Source organism: Scardinius erythrophthalmus (genome assembly GCF_964197995.2).
Source record: "Scardinius erythrophthalmus genome assembly, chromosome: 11".
Taxonomy (NCBI): domain Eukaryota; kingdom Metazoa; phylum Chordata; class Actinopteri; order Cypriniformes; family Leuciscidae; genus Scardinius; species Scardinius erythrophthalmus.
This window is the reverse complement of record NC_138231.1, coordinates 29,207,793-29,234,089: the sequence shown is the minus strand read 5'-3', so window position 1 is coordinate 29,234,089 and position 26,297 is coordinate 29,207,793. Positions and strand designations below refer to the sequence as shown.

At 37.3% G+C, this 26,297-nt stretch overlaps 2 protein-coding genes across 3 annotated transcripts; both read left to right on the top strand.

Annotated features, from left to right (window-relative positions):
- The first annotated feature begins 1,353 nt into the window (after nt 1–1,353).
- On the top strand, nt 1,354–9,256 carry psmc1b (proteasome 26S subunit, ATPase 1b). Of its 2 annotated transcripts, XM_081379551.1 has the most exons (12): nt 1,600–1,650; nt 2,684–2,737; nt 2,818–2,914; nt 2,998–3,122; nt 3,204–3,389; nt 3,900–4,028; nt 5,335–5,431; nt 5,544–5,733; nt 6,280–6,431; nt 7,701–7,855; nt 8,000–8,243; nt 8,883–9,256. In XM_081379551.1, the coding sequence occupies exons 1-11, from the start codon at nt 1,648–1,650 to the stop codon at nt 8,132–8,134; spliced, it is 1,323 nt and encodes a 440-aa protein (XP_081235677.1). In that variant the 5' UTR covers nt 1,600–1,647; the 3' UTR covers nt 8,135–8,243; nt 8,883–9,256. The 2 variants fall into 2 exon arrangements, with proteins under 2 accessions (XP_081235676.1, XP_081235677.1); XM_081379550.1 differs by lacking the exon at nt 8,883–9,256 and having other exon boundaries at nt 1,354–1,650; nt 8,000–8,273.
- Nucleotides 9,257–12,774: 3,518 nt separating this feature from the next.
- Nucleotides 12,775–23,075, top strand: calm1b (calmodulin 1b). The gene is made up of 6 exons (XM_081378523.1): nt 12,775–13,073; nt 16,396–16,426; nt 16,513–16,656; nt 21,163–21,269; nt 21,408–21,543; nt 22,122–23,075. The coding sequence occupies exons 1-6, from the start codon at nt 13,071–13,073 to the stop codon at nt 22,148–22,150; spliced, it is 450 nt and encodes a 149-aa protein (XP_081234649.1). The 5' UTR covers nt 12,775–13,070; the 3' UTR covers nt 22,151–23,075.
- The last annotated feature ends 3,222 nt before the right edge of the window (nt 23,076–26,297 follow it).

The following is a 26,297-nucleotide window of genomic DNA, read 5'->3' as shown; positions in this document are numbered from 1 at the left end:
CTACTCCAAATTAAAGGTCACTACATAACAAATGATTTTTAAAGACAAAATCATCTGGCTTTTAGTAATGCTTATTTAGAATAATAATTTTGTATGATATAGATATTATTTATGTTATTATTACACCCTTAATTGATCATACATGTGCAATTTTAGTTTATCAATTATTATTACGCACAGTTTAAATGAATAAATATATAAAGGTAATATAAATACGCTTTAGAATCAATAGATAAAACTATAAAACGGCAAGCCTACATGTGTTTAAATGTTCAATTCTCTTTATACCTTTATCAATTGTATAAACTAACTTCACAACTTTAACTTGCACTGATATAGCAAGACTTTTTTTTGTTGTCCTCTTTCATAGGCAGCTATTTTCTTCTTGCTGTGTAAGTTTGTTTAAATTCTTAAAGGGGGGGTGAAATGCTCATTTTCACTCAATCTCCTGTTAATCCTGAGTACCTATAGAGTAATATTGCATCCTTCATATCTCCAAAAAGTCTTTTGTTTTATTATATTTTTAATTGAAAGATAGGCTGTACCGAGTCTTTCCGGAAAAAAAACGAGCGGCTGAAGGCGGGCCGTGTGGGCGAAGCTTAGCTGTGCTTACCTGCCTAGATAACAACACACAGAGACATTTGTTCAACAGTTTTACTCACCGTTCCAACGCACGACCGCGAACCTTTATCATTGTGACTGCTCGATCCTTATTAGACGATCTGCAAATCCGTCGATCTGGGATTTGTTTATAAAACAATCATCGTCGAAATGCAGGGAACAACAGTCTTACACAACTCCGTTTATGCTCAGGAAAACAAACTCCATCCACGGGTTCCTTAACGCTGGGTTCTTTGGGAATCTGTGCAGGGTTGTCTTGCCCTGGCAACCAAAAACACACTTCTTTGGTGACAGGGCGCTTTGATGGCGTACTGCTTTCACTCTCTCTGGTCTAGGAGTGCGCGCGCGCCCGCGATCTTACCGGAGAAGTGCCCTAGGACCCATATAAGGAAATTCCGCTCTATCTTACGTAAGACAGAACCATACTCGAAAAAAACTTTCCGAAACTTGTGACAAACCGGAAGGAGTATTTTTGGAACAAAAATACTCCTTCAAACGTACAACTTAGTTTTTGAAACTTTGTCCATGTTTAGCATGGGAATCCAACTCTTTACCAGTGTAAAAAACTCAGTATGCATGAAATAGCATTTCACCCCCCCTTTAAAGGAACACTCCACCGTTTTTTTCATATTAAACTATGTTATTCCCTTAATAAGGGGTCAGAATTATTAATTTGTCTGCTATTTGTCTGCTATTTCTTTGCACAGTAGCTAGGTGTCACTAGTGAGCAATGCTGAATGAAGCTTCGAGTAATGAACCTTTAGCTGAAGCAATGGGCTGCGAGGTCTCAGTGGTTAAGGAAGCCTCATTTTGCCATCACTAGGTCGAGGTCGGACGCTAATATGAGCCCCATATATTAGGGGTAATGGTATTTATAAAACGGTTTGGCAATGATAAATTAGAGCTCTCTTCACTAAAGGCCAGACTCCAGTCGTGAATGAACAAACGCGTTTCGGTCTTACACACCCTTTGTCCTATCAGTCTATCCGTAGTGACGTTTATTGTGAGCGTCAAGCGGTGGTGAAAATGGTGAGTGAGCCAGCAGTTTATTTAGCGATTCATTGTTTAAATCGTTTCCTTCTCCCGTCAATAATTCTGTTATTTTCAAACACAGTGTGTGAAAGCTGTGTATACGGGCGCGTGAACGGTAACGTTATCTCGTCGTAACTCTCTGCTAAATACCTCTTTATACATCGATGGATTAACAACACAACAATCATCCTCTGAAGAAACATTAATTGCAATTAAAAGCGTTACAGTCACTCTACTCACCCGCATACAACCTAAAACCTGTAAAAACGTTAATGCAATTTAAAGTTTCTCGATATTTCAAATATTTATTGTGTATTTTTGCGTGTTCATTCCTGCAATCTGGTCGAAAACAATCAGTTCACCATTACAGATGTATTAAATACACGCATTAAAATCAGAGTAGGGTATTCAACCAATATTTTTATTCTTCCATTACATAAAGTGCTCAGTGAAAGAGTCATTTTGGACATTATTTTGTTTTTCATAATATAGGACATCTAATCTAGTGTTTTGCATATGTGAGTCCTATTCCTTTTCAAATATAGGTACAGTACAGTAACGTTAGCTATAAGTCACACTTAAACATATGAATGTACAGTTCTTGACATTTCTATAATCTAATTTGAATAATATACTTATATCGACAGCGATACTCCCAGTTTTAATGTATTTATAATATATTTATTTTGAAGTGTATAGCCAAGCATCTTTATAAGATGATTACGATTTTAAAAAAATGTTTTTGAAAAGATGTCTCTTATGCACACCACAGGCTGCATTAATTTGATTTCTAAAGCAAGGATCATGTGACACCTCAGACCGGAGTAATGATGCTGAAAATTCAGCTTTGAATAAATTACACTTTATAATATATACAAATAAAAAGCAGTTCTTTTAAATTGTAATAATATTTCACAATATTACTGATGTTACTGTATTTTTGATCACATACATTCAGTCTTCTTTCAAAAACATTAATAAATGTTCTTGAGCGGTAATGTACATTAGACATGAATCTTTCTCAACACAGGGCCAGAGTCAGAGCGGAGGACACGGACCAGGAGGTGGAAAGAAAGATGATAAGGTGACAAGAATAACATGAATATTTTAAAACGGCATTATCCAAGTGTTTATCCTTATTAAATGACTTTATCATCATAACAGGACAAGAAGAAGAAATATGAGCCCCCCATTCCATCTAGAGTGGGCAAGAGGAAGAGGAAGTCCAAGGGTCCTGATGCTGCCAGCAAACTGCCTTTAGGTACAGGACGTGACCTTTGCTGTTGAACTCAGGCGTATCTTGTGGTTGATTTTCGGCTAATGTACGGTTGTCTCTCCGTACAGTCACCCCACACACACAGTGCAGACTGAAGCTCCTGAAGCAGGAGAGAATTAAAGATTACCTGCTGATGGAAGAGGAGTTCATCAGAAACCAGGAGCAGATGAAACCTCTAGAGGAGAAACAGGAGGTGCACCATCCTTCTCTTTCACTCTCTCGCTCTCTCTCTTTAGTTGGTCTGTACTGATGTTTCCGTTTTCTCTCTTCTTAGGAGGAGAGGTCAAAGGTCGATGACCTCAGGGGGACCCCTATGTCTGTGGGGACCCTGGAGGAGATCATCGATGACAATCATGCCATTGTCTCCACGTCTGTGGGCTCGGAGCATTATGTCAGCATTCTCTCGTTTGTTGACAAAGATCTGCTGGAGCCCGGCTGTTCCGTCTTACTCAATCACAAGGTAAAATATCCACCAGAATCAGGATTTAAATCGGATGAATCTTTCAAACTTTATTATTGACAATTATAATAAACAACTATTCCGAAGTAGTATAGTTTAAACTGGAAAGCAAGTATTTTTGTCTAATTTTCCATTAAAAATCGATTAATACCTGAAACTAGATACATTTACTTGAGAAGCAACACTTCTTATGATATTAAGACTTGTTTTTAGAGAATGTATCTTTAATAAGAGTACATTTTGTCCTACTTTTCTTCATTTTACAAACAAGTTTAAAAATATGAAAACTTCTTCCAGTGCAGTAAGACAAAATATATTTATATTCAAGCTGCAATCTATGAAAACAGTTATGTGGCTTCATGTAAATGTATTTTGTTTTATGGATTTTTGGAAAACAAATAAAAATCTAATATTTTTTTTGTAGTTGCAACTGTTTGTATGCTTTCCTGTATCTAATTCTGGATGCAGAACGTTGGTAGATTGACCTAATAAATGTGATGTTGTTTATAGGTCCATGCTGTCATCGGGGTGCTGATGGACGACACAGACCCTCTTGTTACAGTCATGAAGGTGGAGAAGGCTCCGCAAGAGACATACGCGGACATCGGTGGACTGGACGCCCAGATTCAAGAAATTAAGGCAAGATAAAGACATCTTTATTGGATTGAAAGACCAGATGTGTTTATTAAAGGGACACTATTTAACTTTTGGCCACACAAAATCACAACATTGTTTTGGTTGTGCTTCGGCTCTGCATGACTGTGCGGATGAATATGACTCTTCACAATAGATAATGCTTTACAATGAATTCTGTTAGAGCTACATATGGCAATTTATCTGATCAATAAAATACGTTTCTCACCTGTTGAGTAATAAAAACGCAATTTTTGCATCGGTTTTACAACATTTAAAATCCCTCTGCTCTCGCTAGGCATGTGACGGTATCGAATTTTCATGTTGCAATAATTGCTGAAGCTTTTATCATAGATAGGTGACAGTGGCAAGGAAAAACTAAAGAAACAATATTTAGTGTGAAAACTGCTATTAAAATACATTTGAATTGCGTTGAAAATGTTGTCTCAGGGTTTATACACTACAGTTAAAAAGTTTTTTTGAAAAGAAAGAAATTACTACTTTTTTTAGCAAGAGCACATTAAATTGATCAAAAGTTACAGTAAAGACATTTATAATGTTATTAAACATTTCAATTTCAAATAAATGTTTTTTATCATTAAAGAATTTGATGATACAACATTAATTATGACAAGAAATGTTTCTTGAGCATCGCATCAGCATTTTAGAATGATTTCTGAAGGATCATGTGACACTGAAGACTGGAGTAATGATGCTAAACATTCAGTTTTGCATCAAAGTAATAAATTACTACTTAAAATATGTTCAAAAGGAAAACAGTTTTAAAGTTTTACAATATTTCCCAATATTAATTTACTGTGTTATTTATCAAATCCTTTCTTTTCCTCTTACTGAACCCAAACTTTTTGAACAATAGTATGTGACATTTTTCTTAATGCAAAAACAATGCAAAACAAGTCAATATTATATATAATGTAATAATTCATCATGTTTTCATTTCTTTTGGTTTTAGTTCAATGATAATATAGAAGCTGATTATTCGATTTTGTAATTTTGAAAACAACGTGTTTTTTAAATCTAGTGCTTAGTATTTTTGAGTGTCTTTATACATGGAAATATATAGCTGCCTTTATATTTTAGGCAGGTTTTCCGTCAAAAGGGCATCATCTGCTGGTCCTTGGCATCAAAAATGGAAAACAACTCTGTTCTAAGAGATCTCTGTATATAGCTGGAATTTTACATATTAAAGCATTTTACATTATAATAGTTCAAAAAGAAACTGCAGGTACTTGGTGATGTTTAATCAGATAAAAATGACTCTATGCTGCTTAACACATGCTTTGGCCTGCAGGAGTCCGTGGAGCTGCCGCTGACCCATCCAGAGTATTATGAGGAAATGGGGATAAAGCCTCCCAAAGGGGTCATTCTCTACGGCGCCCCTGGAACAGGTGAGTCCAACACCACTGTTTGTTTACAGAATTCACAGAAAGAAATACGTTATCATGGGCATGTGGAGACGTCACAAATATTGATCTGTCATATAATTCCTCTGGATGTCAGGTAAAACCCTCCTCGCCAAAGCGGTGGCCAATCAGACGTCTGCAACGTTTTTGCGCGTTGTTGGTTCAGAGCTGATTCAGAAGTATCTCGGCGACGGCCCTAAATTAGTGCGCGAGCTCTTCAGGGTGGCCGAGGAACACGCACCTTCCATCGTCTTCATCGATGAGATTGACGCCATTGGAACTAAGAGGTAGAGCAATATTATCCAAACATGCTCATATCCATTGCAATGCATACACATTTTTGGTCTTTATTAAAGTGCCCCTATAATGCTGTGTTTAAAGGTTCCTAATGTTGTTTTGGAGGTCTCTTACAAAAGGTTTATATGCATCCAAGGACAAAAAACACTTTCATTTTGTTACAATATATTTGCAACATAAAATCTTTTCTCACAGTTTCTGAAATGGTTCAATAAAGGATTCAGTCTCTCTAAACCCCTCCTTTCTGAGAGCCTACTCTGCTCTGATTGGTCAGATGGCCCAGTCTGTTGTGATTGGTCTACTCTGCTCTGATTGGTCTGTTGTGATTGGTGTAAGACTGGAATCCCTGACAAAGCGTTTCAGGCTGAAGACGACAAGTCCATTCATCATGCGCTTTGATCTTTGAAACTTTGCAGACCTTTTACGCATACAAACAGCTATATTACAAACTACATGAAATGTAATATCTGAAAAAGCATAATATGGGTATTTTAAAAGATACTGTGTCATGGTGTACCCTGAATACCTCTTTGTAGATACGACTCGAACTCAGGAGGTGAACGTGAAATTCAGAGAACCATGTTGGAACTGCTCAACCAGCTGGATGGCTTTGATTCACGTGGAGATGTGAAGGTCATTATGGCTACCAACAGAATAGAAACTCTTGACCCTGCTCTTATTAGACCAGGTAAGATGCTTCTGCAAACTGATACTATGATATTCTAAGTCTATGTGAACTTTAGATGCACCTTCAAGCAGGGGTGTGAAGTAACAAATTACAAATACTTACGTTACTGTTAATCATGGCTGCTGTGGAAGAACATCCTTCAAGCACCAATTCAATCGAGATATAAGCATCTTCCTCTATTTTGAAGAAACATGTTAAGGTAAATTTCGGATTTTGGCTTACTAAATGTACAGGGCCTGAAATTTGGTGCGAGGTTGTGGGTATCAATTTTAATACAATGTTTCAATATGAATAACTCCAGCAAGTGGCACGTTCATAAGGCTGGGAATTCTCACTCCCATTTATTTATGTGCATAGAGAGAGTCTCTCCCTCGCGCGCGTCCTGCAGCAGTCGGCAGCTCGTTCACTCTTTATGGGTGTAGTATAAGCGCAATGCACGCTTTTGGGGACTGTAACGAAGTTAAAGGTTTAGGGAAAAAGACCGGTGTGGCACACTCGCTCCGTTCCCACGGCTCTCAGCCCCGCAATGCTTGCAACAGGGACATTCTAAAGCGCTTAATGTGGAAAACCAGCTTACTATGGCTTGATGTACAAAAATTGATGACCCATGGCATTATACTGCATCTCTGTCAGCGCGTGATGTGATAAAACGACAGATCGTTAATGAAACAAACATTTGTTTGATCCGTTTCATACAATCCGCCTTCATGTAGCATGTGCACTTGCGCAAAAACAGTTTTAAAGTTAAAGAGTTTTTTGCCAGTCAGTTGCGATAGAACAGCTTATTTCGGTGTGGCCCCGCAAAGAGACGTGCGTTTGTGTGTGTTTTTTCACATTTTATTATCTGCATAACTATTTGAGTAAATGTACCTGTGTAAAAGGTAGGGATGATGAATTACAGTATGTACACTGTTTTCTACATTTTTAAATGGCAGTGTACAGTGTTTATTAGGGGTAGAATCCGCAGCTGAGTACTCACTACTCGTGAGTACTTTAGCCTCAATAAACTCCTAATTACTGTTTGTTAATAGTAAGATAGTTGTTAAGTTTATATAATGAGGATTAAGGGATGTAGAATATGGTCATGCAGAATAAGGCAATGTTTTATAAGTACTAATAAACAGCTAATATCCTCGTAATATGCATGCTAATAGGCGACTAGTTAATGCTGAGAATTGGACCCTAAACTAAAGTGTTACTGTACTTTTAAATGCACTACTCAAGTAGTTGTTTTTGGACAAAAAAACTCTTGTCTGTCTTCCTCTCCAGGTCGTATCGACCGTAAGATTGAGTTCCCGTTACCAGATGAGAAAACCAAAAGAAGGATCTTCCAGATTCACACCAGCAGAATGACTGTTGCCAATGATGTGAACCTGGACGACCTCATCCTGGCTAAAGACGACCTTTCAGGAGCCGATATTAAGGTATGTTGATGTGCTTGTCAGGGGTTTGGTTCATTTTAAAGTGTTGCAGAAAGCTCTGCTGCCCTCTTGTGTTGTTTCTTCATATTTTCAGGAAGCAGATGACTTGTTCATTATATCTCATCTCTTGATTCCCTGTCTCTTCAGGCCATCTGTACAGAAGCCGGGCTCATGGCCCTCAGAGAACGCAGGATGAAGGTCACCAACGAGGACTTCAAGAAGTCTAAAGAAAATGTTTTGTATAAGAAGCAGGAGGGCACCCCCGAAGGCCTCTATCTCTAATCTTCCTCCAGTTTTCATTTCTATGTGAATGTGAGTGTGACGCTCCATCTCGCACACATTTGGCTATAATATACGCATGTTTTTGTCTGACGGTTTGTTTTTCGTTCATGTGATCAGAAAATAAATGCTAGAGCTTTGATTGGTTTGTTTCTTTTTCCTTAGCCCACATAAGGTGATTATGGGATATGTACTTCTGCTCACCAAGGCTGCATTTTTTTTTCAACAAAAAAAAGTCAGAATTTACAATAACTGTTTTCTATGTGAATATATGTAAAATGTAATTATTTCTGTGATGTCAAAGTTGAATTTTCAGTCTTCAGTGTCACATGATCCTTCAGAAATCAATCTAATATGATAATTTGATGCTCAGATATTATTAATTATTATTGGTTCTCAATTATTAATAATGGCTAGTATTATTATTAATAATGTTGAAAGTCATTTTTTTGCTTAAAAAAAATGACTTTTGCTTAAATGTTTACATTTCTTCAGGATTCTTTGATGAATTGAAAATAATATATAAATATAAATCTTCTCTAACATTAGAAATTAAACTTTACCAGATCAATTTATTGCATCCTTTTTTAATAAAAGTAAAAATTTACTTACTTACTCCAAACTTTTAAATGGTAGTGTATCAGGTTTCCAAAAATAAAATAAAAAATTAAGCAGCACAACTGTTTTCAACATTGATCATAAAAATAAATGTTTCTTGAGCATCAAATCAACATATTAAAATTATTTATAGGGGATCATGTGACACTGAAGACTAATAGTGATGCTGAAAATTCAGCATTGATCACAGGAATAAATGACATTTTACAATAAATTAAAACAGTTATTATAAATTGCAATAATATGTCACAATATTACTGTTTTTTTAAGTATCAGGTAAACCCTATGGCGTGGGCACAAAATGTCCCCACAAAGATGGCAATATCTGAAGTCCTTATGGGGACATTTTTTGTCCCCATGAGGAAAACAGCTTATAAATCACACTGAGTGATGCAGAACGTTTTCTGTGATGGGTAGGTTTAGTGTAAGGGGATAGAGTACACAGTTTGTACAGTATACAAAACATCATCATGGCTATGGAAAATCCCCATTAAACATGAAAACCTGTGTGTGTGTGTACATTTCTGTATGAATTTCAGATCTTTTCCTTTCCGGAAAAGAAACTGTCAGTCTAGTTTTCTATTCATTTGAATGTTCTTAGATATCAATTTCAAGGAATTTTACTGAAAATCTGTTCTCCTGAACTTCATTATCTTAATCAGAAAGTCATAGTAAGAGGCAGCGCCTGCAGAGAAAGCATATCCTCAGAGAGAGGAACGATTAATTTCCCTTCCGCAGAGGTTCTGCTAATTATTAGACGAAAGGACCAGCGTCTTTTCTCCTGCTTGACTCTGCAGAGACTGCCATAATTAATGCAGCGTTTTTAGATTGTTCTCGTCTCAATCTCAGTTCTCCGTTCCCCTTAATTATTTAAAACAACCTCATCACTTACTGGGTGTGCTGCAGCTCTTATTTGTGCACGTTATCTCTAAATACATTGTTATTAAATATTATGGCAGACATTCGCCTTATTAGGAGTGCTACTGTATATAAAATGTTTTAAATCCTCTAGGAGGAAAGTTTGCCTTTTTTCAGTCCTATCTTGAAGACGTCGTTCGTACTGACCTCTGCAAAGCAGGATGAAGAGTGTGATGAAAATGCTTCCCTTGATATAAAGGAGCGACTAATGAAAGTGTCCAGTCAGCAGAAAGCAGTCAGTCTGCGGGCCTTCACGGGATCAGTGCTGCATTCTCCTTAAATCATTCGCTGTCTGCACATCGATGCACATTCAGCAGTCAGAGACTAGCTCGCGTGAACCGAAAGCTGGATCCAGACCCCTTGGATGTGTGTGTCACGGAGGCAAAGCTTCTACAACTCGGTGTACAGTTCAGGAACCCGGTTCAGATGTGATCCTCCACACTAAGGACACTAGGTGTCGTGTTTGCCCGTTTTAATAGAACATACTCTTCTTGGCAAGAGGTAACACAAGCCCACATGTATATACTTTATATATTTACCAAAATCATGACAACTCATAATTTTTATATTTGGAATATTTGATGTAATGTGTCCACAAGCATCCCATGTCAGACATGGCAGCCACATCAGTAGCAGAAAGACTGTGTTGTGCATGCAGATATGTTGACCCAGACAGGGCACAATATATGAGAGAGATAGGAAAAATATAAAACTGACCTGTTACAGTCTTCAATCTTCACACTATTCTCAACCTTGTCACATTAATATTATAATATGGAAGACAATTAAAAAATAAAGGTATTTCTTGCTGATTAGCAGCTGACATGTTAAGGACTAACACAATAAAACTGTGGTTTTAGTTAGGCCCTAAACATCTAAATTGAAAACATATATATATATATATATATATATATATATATATATATGAAGAGACCAGATACACAATAGCTCACAAAAATACACAATAACCATGAAAATGTGCAAATGTCACATTTGTAGTTGTTAAATTGTTATAAGGGACGCATGAGCAGTAGATGTTTGTTTTATTACAGGTTTTGAGTAAAATCCCTTTTAAACCAATTCCACTTTGTCCATTATAGGGTTGAGAATAAAAGTTGTTTAAATATGAAAATAATAAAAGATCTTTAGTGCCTGGGGTGGAAAATATGATTTTGTGGAAGTTTGATATTTACCTAATGATGTGGGGTATTTAGAAAATGAATCATATGTAGTAAAAAAAAAAAAATCCAAGTTGAAATATTACCGATTCCCAGGACAGGAATGACCCATATTTTAGGATGTGGTTAATGTGTGGTATATAACTAGATAGCATAACTACCTATAGAACAGTGTGTGCGCTTTTTGCTGTTAAATATTTAGTGAAAACCGTGACACATTTTCTTCAGGATTCTTTGATAAACTGAAAGTTTAAAAGAACAGCATTTATTGAAATTTTCTAACATTATAAATTAAACTGTCCCTTTTGATAAATGTATTGCGTCCTTGCTGAATAAACACACACACACACACACACACACACACACATATATATATATATATATATATATATATATATATATATATATATATATATATATATATATATATATATATATATATATATATATATATATATATACAAGATTAAGTAATACATGTAGGCCTGATTTTCAGTTCTAGTGAGGTAGAAAATACTCTTTAAAATTGAAATATTATGGTTAAATACAGTGCACAGGTTTATGCACTGCATTATAATTTACGTTTTTAATTTAAAAAAATGTAATGTAATTTTACATTTACATACAAAACTGGTTCTACATGTGATTCGCTCGTGGGTTGTAGGCTACATTAGCCAATAGAAAGTGTTAAACATGCAATGTGAGAAAAACCTGATGCACTTCCTCTTTTGCTTCCTCTTTTTAAAGAAAATGTACTGAAATGTGGTGCAATAAAAGTAAACGTAGCCACGAACTAATATAATCTCCTTCAATAATAGTAATTAAAAAAAATGCTAAGAAGTTTTGGATGGGTCTTCTATTGTACACCGTTGCCTGGTGCATTGCAGGTCCAGGGCGGCCAATAATGCCCCCCTTAACATTGTGTATAATATTGCAGGTCCGCGTCAACCAATCAGGTGCTCCGTAACAAACCGACACCGTAAATACTCTAGCGGAGGGAAATTCACGCTGTCCTTCCGCCTGGAGAAACTAGTGCCACACATCACTTGAGCCTGTCCTTCATAAAAGCAGGAAATTAGCGTTAATTTAATAATTATCTAATAATGGCATTCAGTTTAATAAGATTCTCCAAATAACAGAATCTTCTATTCTATTCTATTACATACACATAGCATGAATTAACTTTGATGTTACAGTTGTGTGTTCTTAACCTAGTTCTGCAGACTTTCCTGGAAAATTAATTCATCCCTTACAATGATTGGAACAAAATAAGCAATTTTAGTCAGTAGAAAATGTTTCAACAGTTATGAACCATCCTTAAACATCTTTAAACATGGAGCGGTATTGATTTATGTAATACTATGCAGCATTCTTTTGTTAAAAACTTTTTTTTATCATAATAATTCACTCATTTATAGTCCATATATGAGTCCTGAGTTCCGGAGGGTAAACAAACCCCATCTTAAACCAGCCTATGATGGTAGTCTTAACTGATTTAAGCTGGTCTTCCAGTCGAGCCAGCTGAAATACCCAAACCCCCTTTATTTCATTAGGGAAATAACTGCACACATCTCTTTTAGGTGACACTGACAAAAGTATAATGTATCAGGAGACCTACATTAATTATTAGTGCCTCAAACTGGACAATGGACAATTCATTCATCTAGTAAATCACAAAATTTGCAAGTTCTTGTCAATCAGTATGATTGAGTGGGAGTTCTTCAAGTTATTCATATCATCACATTCTTTAAAACAAGGAGCAGTACTTGTTAATAGTATGCAAAGATGTATTGTTTTGCACAGACTTGTATGAATCCATCACCCTGCTGAAATATTTCAGCAGGACCGAAAGAAAACACTGTTCACTGCATCATCGGCGTGCTTCGGTCGGTCTGCCTGCGCTGTAACGGCGCGTGTCATTGGCTGAGAGGGAAAGGCAGGGCCGCTCCGCGCGCACTGAGTCAGGAAGTGAGTGGCGGATTAATACATGTGCGCTTCTTCTCACCGAACGAGTGAGTGAGTCCACACAGCACAGAAGCCGGACCCGCAGCAGTGCACGCGCATCCCGGAGAGCGAGAGAGAGATAGAGACAGACAGAGAGAGATAGAGAGAGAGAGAGAGAGAGAGAGAGAGAGAGAGAGAGAGAGAGAGAGAGAGAGAGAGACCTGCTGCGTTTAGTTTAGTCTGGAGATTGTCATCATCATCACCCTCTATTCCCTACAAACATGGTACGTGATATTTTAATGCTATACTATTTAATGCAGTAACTCTAACTTTCTGCCCGCACCAAATGAACCTCAAAACAGGCTTTTAATTAAAGCTTTAGTTTGTAGATGTAACTTTCCGACGTAACGGCGAGCTAATTTTAAACATTGCGCGTTATTTTATCAGTTTAGTGGTGGATCGGTCAGTGAAGCCTGAATCTAAAACTGCGCAATTCTTACATCCTTTATCTTACATACGGGTTATACACATCAAATGATGCGGAATACATGCCATGTATTATAATTGTTGTATTATATCCTAAAATGAGATGATTTAGATACACATGACAGCACATTGGAAACCCGTAGTTGTGATATTTATTTTAGACAGACTGGGCAGTGTTTTAGGGGTCGAGGGTCAGTAGGTTGGGTTGATAAGGATGTTTATGCTGATATGCTTCTGTTTATGTGAAATATGATGGATGGGACATGATGAAGATGATTGTAACTTAGATGTGTCTCAGATGAGGATGTGTAGGATGTTGCATCATCTATCTCCCTTTATACCCCCTCTAAAGACTGAATTACAACAGCTTGGTCAGTATTTCCCATCTAAAACCACTTTACTGACATTTAAAGGCCTCACTAATGACAGGCAGTTGTATTGTAACCAAACCTCAGTGTTGCGTGGACTAAAAGGGTGTAGGCTTAGGGTCATGGTCATTTCCTGTATTTTCTCTGTAGTCACTGTAGCTTATGCAAATAAAAGGTGTGTCGTTGTAGAATGTCTGTCTTGTAGCTTTTTTGTTTGTTTGTTGAATCTGAGAGGTATTGTCTGATATTTCACATGTGATGTAATTGTGGTGCATCCTAGTAAACAGAACCTGTATTTCTTTTTTATTAATTTTTTTAAATGTGCTTCCCTGCAGAAATCAGAATGAAGAAATTATCATAAATTGTTAGTTCATGTTAGCTCAGGTCCATTAAAAATACTGGTACAACTTAGTAATGTATTAGTAAATGTTTACATTAACATTACGATTAGCCTAATAAATGCTTTAAAAGTCTTTTCATTGTTAACTAATGTTAGCCAGATTGAACCTAATAACCGATTTAAAAAAAACTATGCTATCTGCATTTATTTTATACTCTTTATACTCGTACTGTCTGTCAACAGTTGTGTAAGTTTGTCCATTTTTATTTCTTCTTTAGCAGAACCTTAACTGAGAGCTTATTTCTTTAAGTCTTTAGTAAGCTGTGAAAGATTAAACTCTTGAGCAATAACGTTTTCCCCCTGGGGTTTTGTTCGTTTGGCTTAACCAAAAATGAAAGTTGTTAGTTGTTCCAAACCTGTATGAATTTCTATCTTCTGCTGAACAAAACAAGATATTTGAAGAGTGTTAGTAACCAGACAGTTGATGGTAGTCATTGACTTCCATTGTAGAAAAAAAAAGTGAGTGAATCGGGTGCCTTCAACTGTTTGATTACCAACATTCTTCAAAATATCTTCTGTTCGGCAGAAGAAAGAAATTCATACAGGTTTGGAACAACTTGAGGGTGAGTAAATGATGACACAATTTACCTTTTTGGGTGAACTAGGCTATCCCTTCAAGTGTTTCTGGACTGGTTTGGTTTATTGTAGGTGGTTTGATCTCTGTATTGGTTTTGTGTGTGTTCTAATAAAGAGGAACAGCATCTGGTAGGAGACAGCTGTCCTGGGTGAAGATATGATGTAATGTTCCCTGAAACTCGTGCTTTAGCCTATGTGTTGGGACTCTTGAGGATTATGCTGTGTATACTGACCTACATTCATTTGCCTGAACATTTTTAATAAGCGATAGCCTAGAGCAGCGTTTTAGACAAACACATCTCAGCGCAGATGGGTGACAGTAGTGTCAAGCACAGTAAGTACAGCCGACCGGATTCATTCGTGCAGTTCCTCTGCCCTGTGGAGTTCTAGAGATAGTTGTAGAGAGCCTTCAGGTGTGTGATTGAAAATAGAGGAGAAACAGGTCCAATTTCACAGGCTTCGATTTGCATATTGGTTTTGTGTGGTCACATTTTCTTTAAATGCATCACTATTAGGTGCAATGATTTGGAAATTTGAGGTTGAAACGGAGAAGTGATATTTTGATACTGATCCTATTGCAAAAATGTATTTTCCAAAAAGCCAGCTTGACCTCATTCTTTTACTAACGATTTTGACATAAACTTGAAAATATGACACAAATTATGACATACCAAGTAAGTAACGAATGATTACATTGTCACTATAGCCACTGAATTAAATATACAGCCTAAATATAAATAAATACCTATCTTTCTGATAGGTCTGCCGATAAATGTTGAAAAGGGAACTGGACGGTTCTGTTAATCACACAGCTATGGCACAACTATTGGTGACTAAAATGGCCAAACATTGGTCGAATATTGACCTGGTCCATAGATCAGTCTATGACAAACACTTCAGTAGTTTCAGCCAAAGGTCATCATGGGAACGATTACACGATTACCATGTTGTTGGACGTTTTGGAAATTGTCGGGTCCTAGTGCACCTGCTTAAATATGCATGTTTGCGATGTTTTAATCGACCTACAACCACTGCTTTCCATTTATTGCCCATTATAAAAGAGAAACGTTTCGGACAGCAGGACAGACAGTCTTCAGAGAGTCCCAGAGCAGCTGCGTCTCTTCCTCTACGGTCCCCGTCCCCCAGGAGGAGGCTGATGGAGGTGTAATGGGCACATGGGCAGGAGGAATGAATTGAGCCATACAGCTGGCAGCAGAAAGACCCAGATATCCAGCAAACCAGCACTCTGTCTCAATGTATCTGCCAGTGACTCATGTGTGGCTTTTAAGCCAGTGCATGTTAGGCTATATGTCATATCATGTGAGAGTATGGCTGCTTAATGCATCAAGGAAGTGGAATAATTAGTGTGTTTGAAGGGACGGCTGCGTGTTCCTCTTTCTTTGGTCCATTAGCTCCACTCCACCCCTTCATAATGTGGGTTATTTGTTTTCCTAGCAGCTCTCATCCACTTTAGCAAGCTCTTGAGACTCATACAGCAAGCTTTTCCCTCTTCACTGTTAACCAAAGGCCTGGATTGTTGGTCAATGTCCTGTAATCTGATGCTACTGTATAAAGTGTTTTTGTTTGGATGTCACATCGAAAATCTAAAAATGCATTTGCAACCTTTTCATGCTACAAGTGTCACATTACCAGTTCAGTTTTTGTCTAATGGCAAAACGATAGGACTCTTCTTGGTGTATAGAGATGCATTAAAACCAGAAATGCCTTTTTTCTGTCTACTTAGTAACCAGCATCTCCTTTCTCTTTGATCTGTAGGCTGACCAGTTAACAGAGGAGCAGATCGCAGGTGAGAGTTCATGCACATAATCGGATCACTTTGATATGTGTGTTTCGAAGCATACACTAAATACAACCGCTGTTGTCTTATCTCAGAGTTCAAGGAGGCTTTCTCCTTATTCGACAAGGATGGTGACGGCACCATCACGACCAAAGAGCTGGGCACAGTCATGCGGTCACTGGGCCAGAACCCCACAGAGGCAGAGCTGCAGGACATGATCAATGAGGTGGACGCTGACGGTGAGTGGATTTGAAAGTAAACTATGAATCGACGTTAAATGCAGTTTATCACCTGTTTCTAAATATCTCAAAATTAAAGGGTTAGTTCGCCCAAAAATAAAAATTCTGTCATCATTTACTTACCCTCAAGATGTTCCAAACATGTATGCATTCTTTCTTCTGATGAACACTGATATTTTGAAAAACGTGGGTAACCAAACAGTTGACAGCACTCATTGACTTCAAATATCTTCAAAATACACATTCTTCAAAATATCATCTTCTGTGTTCATCTGCAGAAAGAACGTCATACAGGTTTGGAACATCTTGAGGGTATGGAAGCTTGTTTCCGCCACTGAATAATAAATAAATAATAATAATTGCGACTTTTTATCTCACAATTCTGACTTTTTTCCTCACAATTGCGATATATCAAGTCAGAATTGTGACTTTTTTCCTCAGAATTGCGAGATATGAAGTCAGAATTGTGAGAAATAAAGTCGCAATTCTGTAAAATAAAGTCGCAATTGCAAGATATGAAGTCACAATTCTGAGAAATAAAGTCGCAATTGTGAGATATAAAGTCGCAATTCTGAAAAATAAAGTCGCAATTGGGAGATATAAAGTCAGAATTGCACGATATAAAGTCGCAATTGCATGTTATAAAGTCAGAATTGTGAGATATAAACTATTCTGAGGTAAAAAAAAAAAAGTCCATCTTTTTTTTCCTTAGAATTGGACTTTATATGTCACAATTGTGAGTTTATATCTCACAATTCTGAGAAAAGAAGTCAGAATTGCGAGATATAAACTCGCAATTGCGTGTTATAAAGTCAGAATTGCGTGATATAAAGTCAGAATTGCGTGATATAAACTCGCAATTGCGAGAAAAAAAGTCAGAATTCGGACTTTATATCTCGCAATTCTGACTTTATAACACACAATTGAGACTTTATTTCACGCAATTCTGACTTTATATCTAGCAATTCTGAGAAATAAAGTCAGAATTATCTTTTAAAATGTTTTATTTTGTGGCGGAAACAAGCTTCCATATGAGGGTGAGTAAATGATGACAGAATTTTCATTTTTGGGTGAACAAACCCTTTAAAGGACACTCCCCACAAACTCATTATTATGTTGTGTCTGACTGCTCAGACAAACAGAGCATGTTGGTTCAGGAAATCAGCCTTCAAATGGCTTACTTATTGGGTCAGTGACTCAACACTCTTTTTTATTATTTATTTAAAGAGATTACATTATAAAGATTACATTATAAATACAATTTATAAAGTGGCATCAAGTCAAAAATGTCAGGGTAATGCAACTGTCCAAATATCATAATGAAAGAAAAGGTGTAAAAGTTTAACCTTATTAAATAGTTAGGCAAGATATTTTATTATTATTTCTTAGAAAGGAAATATATCAATAAAACAGCTTATTAATATAAAAAAAAAAAAAAAAAAACTTGAGTCTTTCAAATCAGTCATTTGATTTTTACCAACCTGCAGAAGCATACAGGGGAAAAATCATAGTGAGGAAATCATAAAGACAATGGCTTTATGTTTTATTATGTATATGTGTATTTGGACCCTCTTGAAAATGAGATGTTGCATCTCAAGGGGCTATCCATCAATAAATTGAATTGAATTGAATACAGAAGATCTCTGTAGACCCACTGAAATGTCACAAAAGCTCTACAAAAACCTATTTATGTGTTAAAGGAGTAGTTCACTTTCAAATGAAAATTAACCCATGATTTACTCACCCTCAAGCCATCCTAGGTGTATATGACTTCTCATTTATTATAGGTTATTTATTGTATGGGTGGAAGCAAAAACACGCTGTTTTCGTGTGTGTATCTTTAAAGGGTTACTTCACCGTTTTTTCATATTAAACTATGTTATTCCCTTAACAAGGCGAGTTGATGCATACCTCTCTCGTCTTAGTGCGTGCACTCAATCGCTCTGGCGCGGCGACACTTTGATAGCACTTAGCTTAGCCCAGTTCATTCATTAGGATCCAAACAGAGATGAAGTTAGAAGCGACCAAACACCTCCACGTTTACCCTATTTAAATACAGTTACACGAGTAGTTACACGACCAAGTATGGTGACACAAAATAAAACGTGGCGCTTTTCTAAGCGGGTAAAAAGGATAACTATAATGTATGGTGGAATAGCACTTGGGAGCACTTCGACTCTGCACAGTAGAAAGTCGAGTTTTTGCATTCCACTACTTTTACAGTATTTTCTCTGTAAATACGCTACAGACAGACGTCAAGGTGTGCAAGATGACATGCGTTTTCTTAAAGTTAAACTTCTTTTAACTTGAGCGCTGTTTTTAGAACGCTGTTTCCTGAGAGAGACGCTGTAAAGATGCGAGAAGCGAGCGCAACGATCAAACACGTCCGTCTAGCACGTTTACATAGAAAAGCAATGGAAAAATAGCGCAGTGGAATGGAAAAACGCGTTCTGTGTTTATTGACACAGCCAACAATAGAACATTCAGATTGCTTATCTCGTATAGCTGAGACACGAACGATTTTGAGACAATTTATGATTTATGGGCAATGGTTTAATTTACCATTATAGGGTGCTTGTGTAAACACTGCCAAAATACATTTATGTTCAAACTTTAATTTTGCATAATTTTTTTCTTTTTCTTTATCATGGACATTCTTATTCGTCATTTACTCAGTTGTCTTTGCATATTAAACTTGCAATGCAATAAAAACAACAACAACATCCTTTACCTTTAATTTACCGACTATTTTTTTTACACATCTGTCATTTGAAGTACAGCAATTTAATCTCATCCACTCATCGTTGTGACTCAGCAAGGAGTGACACAAGAAAACTCTTCCATCAGCCTCCTGTCACAGACCTCTCAGACAGACAAGATGGTCTGGGATGATCAGGAGGCTGCAAGACTTCTAAAGCCGGTCGATCAGCGAATCGATGGGCCTGTGGGATGCAGCCTGTCTCTCTCCTGCCGTGACATGATCTAGGTCAGACGGCAATAATGCGAGTAGTGGAAAATAAAAGTAATTGCGTAATCCACTCTTTGCGTTTGTCATCTCGTTCCCACACACTCATCCAACTCAGTTGCCGGGAAACCGTGGAAGAACTTATTTTGAGAACCGACACTGGAAGTGACCTGGAAATGGCTGATTTCAGCATAATCGTGTGTTGCTGAGTGGTTCTTCTAGTAATGAATTGCATCCCCCTCCGGTACCTTTGAAAGACTGTGCTAATATGACTCAACATCCTGTGGCAATTGAAGGTCTTACATTTTTATCTGCCATGCTAAGAATGTGGCTTGTTGCACACGTTTTCATTGAATACGAGTTTCACTCGTGCTACATTACGCCACAGACCATTAAATCACCATCTGCTGCAACCCAAAGGTTTTAGGTTTTAGACCATAGGTTTTAAACCAGAGTGAAAGTTCAATGTCTCTTTTAGGATGGCTAATCCTAGACCAGTGGTTTCACACATCCAGTCAGTAATCCAGCCTGGTCTTTATTACCGCACACTTGACCTTTTTCAGACCTCGATGAACGTTAGACATGGTTTAACTCTTTTATGGTCAAGCTAAGGCTAGTCCGTGCCAGCTTTAGGGATCTAGCCACGTCTCTTATATCACAGTAACCCTCTCAGCTTTTATTATTCACCGCAGCCCCTTGAGGGCTATCATCTCCTGCTAATCCAGTGTGAGTCACATGGTTTTTGATCTCTCTTAGCGAATCCCCACCTCCCAGTACTCTCATCTCTTTGATGGCTTGCTTGTAAACTGTGAGTGACCACGGCGTGACACGGCTGCGGTTTGCGTTCTGAGAGCTTTCCATGTAAATGACCCTAAGCTGGGGTGGAGATCACCCAGTCATCACCCAAAACATAGATCTTTAACTTTGACACTTCAATATGGAAGCCTTTTCTTTGCCTGAGAGACAAAAACAGAAGAGGTGATCGTGAGATGAATTTTAAAATAAGAAATACAATTAAAGTTGTAGTTGTAATTATAAGAAAAGGCCACATTGCATGAAGTCGCAATCATGAGAAATGGTCACGTTTATGAGAAACAAGTTCATTCAAAGTTGTTTATTTCTTGCAATTTTAAGATTTAAAGTCACAGTTACCTTATTTTGTTAAGGCCCGTTCACACCAAGGACGATAACGATAAATATATAGTTCTAAAAATCTTTCTAAATATAATGACACAGAGGAACCATATCGTTGGAATCACTTTCAGGATGATTATTCCAGCTGATGAACAATTAAGAGCCAATCAGAATCCACCAGACTTTAATGAGCTTGAGCATTTAAAAAGGCAGACGACAAAACTGCAGCACACGTCCACTGGCGTGGATGCCTAACAGTTATCTTTATCTTTATATTTATTGTTCTTGGTGTGAACGGGCCTTTACTCTGAGGCGGAAATGGTTTATTATACCTCTCAGAGTATTTGAGGTGAACATTCCTGTCAATACTTTGGTTTTCAATAAAATTTCACTTCCCTTTTTCTTAGGAAATGGAACCATAGATTTCCCAGAGTTCTTGACGATGATGGCCAGGAAAATGAAGGACACAGACAGCGAGGAAGAGATTCGCGAGGCGTTCCGGGTATTTGACAAGGTATGTTTGAGCTGTAACTACTTTATTTGGCTTTAGTTTGTTTATTACAGCCAAAATCGACTCGAATTTCAGAGTCACGGCAGTGAGGCCAAAGTTTTCCTGCCCTTTCTGTGGCTTATATTTTCTTATTCCTTCCAGGACGGTAATGGCTACATCAGTGCTGCAGAGTTGCGTCATGTCATGACAAATCTCGGCGAGAAGCTGACAGATGAAGAGGTGGATGAGATGATCAGAGAAGCCGACATAGATGGTGATGGTCAGGTGAACTATGAAGGTATGTTGCTTACCTCTCAACGCTCACTGTATTTCCTACAACATTCCTTTTTTTAGTCATATGTTTGTTTGGCTATTATAAAAGGCTATTTTGTAAAACGGATAGTCCTTGATTCCAATTGGTTGTTCCACTGCGTTCGAAACCGTTGTAAATGACTCTACATTCAACTGTGATCTCATTACCTCATGATTTCTTAATGATTCGTTCAGAGAACTAAAATTCCTTTAAAATCTCATCTGTGGTGTTTACTTTATTCATCTCCATGTTGGAATCACCACAGTATATTTTACTTCTAAGTTATCTGCGTCGAAATTGGCTCATATTTCCCAGAATGCACCATAATCGTACAGAGCACATGTGAAAGGGCCTCTTTTTTGTCTTGCTGAAAGCGGAGCCTCTTGATTAGACTCGTATGAAAGCTATTCGGAAATGGGACGCTAATTACCGTGTGAATTCTACCTTCACCTCTTGATTAAAAAATTAATAAGCCATTGAGCAATTTAGCAGCTGGGTGCGCAGCGTGGCGTTCGGCCAAAAGCAACTGCCTAATCTCATTTTCTCTCCATCTCTCCTCTCAGAATTTGTACAGATGATGACCGCAAAGTGAAGCCGCCTCCTTCTGCCGTGCCCTCTTAGAAGAGAAAAAAAAATCAGTCAAATGTTTTACTTACCTCTTGGGGAAAAAAATGTTTATTTATTCACAATATTTCTGTTTAAAAATAATAATAATTGAATGTTAAAATAAAGTATCCTTCTGTCCACACAGAAAATAATGGAGAAAAAAAAGTCAAATATCTGCATGAAATGGTTAGTGATCATGTCCCCAAAGATTAGTCTAGCATCAGTTATTCAAGAGAAAAATATCCTGTAACTACCTTCAAACTGAAAGAAAAACAGCATTTGGTGAACTCCTTAAGTTCCATCTGCTCTTGATAATGTTTGGGCTGGCCATCCTCCTTTTGTTCTCTTGGTTTTTTTTTTTCTTCTGTTCTTCATGCATGCAGCTTGAGCCCGGAGCTCATTCTCCAGCCAATCAGAGCGTGCTGAGTCCACTGAAGTGTTGTACTGTTTTTTTTTTTTTTGTTTTTTTTTTTTGTAATTTAAGAGGAACCACAAGTAGGGAGAAAGCTTGTAAATTCAAGTTTCGAGTGGAATGGGGCTTTAAGGTATTGCGGGGGATAACAAGCAAAAATCCAAAAGGAAAAAAATCTATTTTTTTTGGCATGATTTTACTTTTTTTTGTTTTTTTTGTCAATCATTTATTTTCGTTTCAATGACTTTCTTTTACTGGACGGCCGTCTCTGTGGTGTCTCACCATGATGGAGATGATGGAGGGATGTTCGAGATGGTTGGAGGACTGTGTCTGAGCCTTCACTTTTCTGTCCTCTGTTTCTTTACTCCTGAACGGTGAATTCTCCCCTGCATCTCTTCTGCTGCGGGAGTTTGCACTCCACTCTTCAGTTTGCATTCATTCCAAGTTGTACATGCTACTGTTTTAATATTTTCTTCGAATAAAGTGACCATGTACTTTACGACTCCCTGCTCTATGCTGTTCCTTATGAAACCATCCTGTGTCCGTTGAGCGAAGTAAGGTCCAGGTTTTCTGACATCCATCCCGTTTGAGCTCAAATAGATCAGTGACCGCACTAGACCACCTGTGTTCCAGCTAAATTACAGCTTCCTGTTGAGACAAAGCATCAAACATTTAATAACCAGATCATCTAGCTTCCCTTCCAGTTTTCTCCTTTTCTCAAGTGTCATTTTACACCTCAGTTTTCTCAACTTCACATATGTATGTATATATAGACGCAATTCTCTTTAGAATTGACCTGCATAATGCAAAGCTCCTAATCTTTACCGCCGCCCACCCAAGAAGCAGGAGACAGTCTCACTCGCCAAACCCACACATTTTGATATCTGAGCTGCCCTGTGGTTAAATTAGGAGTATCAATATTTCACGTGAAAATGAGGCAGGATGTTGCCGTACCAGTAAGAAGAGAGCAGGATTTACCACCCTTCCCCCTCCACACCTCCTCTCAACCATCAACAACACAGACTAAAGCCCTATCATATTCCACAACACAATGCAGAGACTCTCCTGCATGTTACAAATAAAAAAATAATGATACAAATTTTAAATTAATTGTATTTTATTTGCATAACTACATTTTTCAATTCGAAGTAGTGTGCGCAGCTGCGCACATTCTAAATTGAGCAGGTGCTCGGTCAAAAAAGTCTGAAAAAAATACAGCACACTGCTTTATCTGCTCCCATTAAACTTAAATAAATGTCCTTTTTTGATTCATTAGACAGTACTGTGTCCACATCAGACGACACTTAGCAACACTTGTTTGTGCAATTTATGTGCAACATCACTTGATGAAATATCACTGTAACCTTTACCAGCTGTTTTTGTGGCAAAGACTTCCTCCTGTCTGATATCAGATCAGTATTTCTTAAGGTTTCTATAGCAAAACTGGCCCCTTTTCTTTCTGTATTATGACACCAGTCCGGATGTGAAAAAGTATATTAGTCAAGTCCTTTGAATTTGACATGGAGTTCTCATAAAAACTGTAAACCTGAATAAGTTGGCAAAACTCAGAATTAAAAAAAAAATTAGGCAATCAATTACATCAAATTGTTTATGTTAAGAAATTCAAAGTTTAAGTAAGCAGAACATTAGATTTTAGCATTTACTCTCCCTTTGAGTGTCATGGCAAAGCATGCTGGGAAATAGAAATCCCAGCCCAGTTTCAATTAAAATTAAGTTAGTCTAAATGAAAAGATTTAAGTAAATACAATTCAAAACACTGAAACAATTCAGATGACTTAAAATGTGTCAGTTTTGTGAACTCAAAAGAAAAAGACTGTTCTAAATACTCATAAAAGTAAAGTTAATTTGTTTGAACTATTTTGTTTAATTTAAGTTGGCTCTACTCAATCCAAATAATTATTTTGAGTGTTAGGGTTTACAGTGAGTATTTGGACACTTAAAGGGCTAATTCACCAATGGCAAAATGGGCTTTCAATAAAACATGGGGTAACACTTTATTTCAAAAGTCCACTTAGACATTCTACTAACTATAAGTAACTTTGCAACTACATGTCAACTAATAGTCTTTAGAGTATTAATAGACTGTCTGCTTATTATATGCTAACACTTTATTTTATTTCTCCCCAACAGACATTACTGACGATAAGTAACTACATGTCAACTTATTCTACTAACCCAAACCCTAACCTAACAGTCTACTAATACATATAATGAGAGTAAGTTGATGATATACCTGATTTGAGAAAACAGATAAAAAGGACTGTTGACTTCTATTTTGCCGAATAGGAAAACTTCAACACCCATAATGCACTGGGCATGTTGCCATCCAAGGCCACTTCCAGTCTTTTCCTATTCACCTTATATTTATACAGGGAGGTAAGCTATTTTCTGTCAATGTGCTGAGACTTCCAGTTCATTTGCTGCTATAGGTAAATATCTGGATAATATAATAACAAGTAATAGTTTGCAATATCAAGCAGCATAACGGACAGTTTTTGTGCAGATAAAATAACAGGAAGAGAATGAGACTGGAAGCCTCGACAGTCGACAAAATCAACTCACAATGGCTGCTCTGCACTTACGTTAAGAACAAGGTGAATTGAATCGACAAGAGTCAAATACCGCCTTGCGTCAGAAGGAAATACTTCTTAGCAAACTTTTATCTTAAATGGTATCGACTTGTTTTGTTTCCGGGTGCAAGAATTCAAAAAGTAAACGTTAAGTGGGAGTGAGCCGTGAAGAAGGCTGTTTTTACCATGATGCTATTTAAAGAGTAGACAAAGTACGATACCATTACCAGTGATAAACCTATTGTGCAATAAATGTTTTGTTTTGTTCTGTGCCTGTGGACAGGGATACAAAAATGCGTAATTATAATCTGTAGTTTTCACAAAAGCTCCAGAGCTGTCAAAAGTCTGGCGGATTATTTGCTGACAAATAAATGGGAAATTCTCACACCTGGACTGTTCATTTGTTCATTTACACTGTAACAATACAAAGCAGGATGAATATCAGCAAACTTGCACTTTGTCACTATTAGAAATGTGTGAATTGCATTCAAATTGATCCAAACGTCAAACTAAGAGTAAACTAAGTACAATCAGCTTGGATGTTTAAGTCATTTCAACTTAAATTATTAAGTAAATTAATAAAAAAAAACGAGTTGAATCTTGTATAACGTATAAAAGGTGAAAATTGCTTAACTTATTTTGATGAGTTAAAGCAATGTAAAAACATATGTTGTCATAACTTATTGGTCATATAATCTTTTACAGTGTATCTTCATCTTTTATTCATGTATTATTGAATCTGTGGCTCTGAGCAGGAAGCTGTAGAAACTGTCAGGCAAGAGAGAAACCGCACAGACACACTGAGACACTAACATCAGCATACAGGATTACGAAGCCTGAAGACAGTTTGTTATATAACACTGCTGACAGCAGTTTGTGTTTCTTTCTCTCTGTGTGTGTGTGTTTGTAGACCATGTCTCTGTGTGTATTGGAGTACAGTATGGCAGAGTGCAACACAGTGAACCCGCCATGAAAAGTCACGCACAAAGCCCTGAAACACATAATGCATAAAACCCCTTTCAGACAGATTTTGTAATAAATTGCTTCATAAAAACGTTTCTTCATGCGTCTTCCCAGCAAGGGTGCGCTGAGGAGGGGTTTCCCCATAACCACATGCTGAACACTGTTGG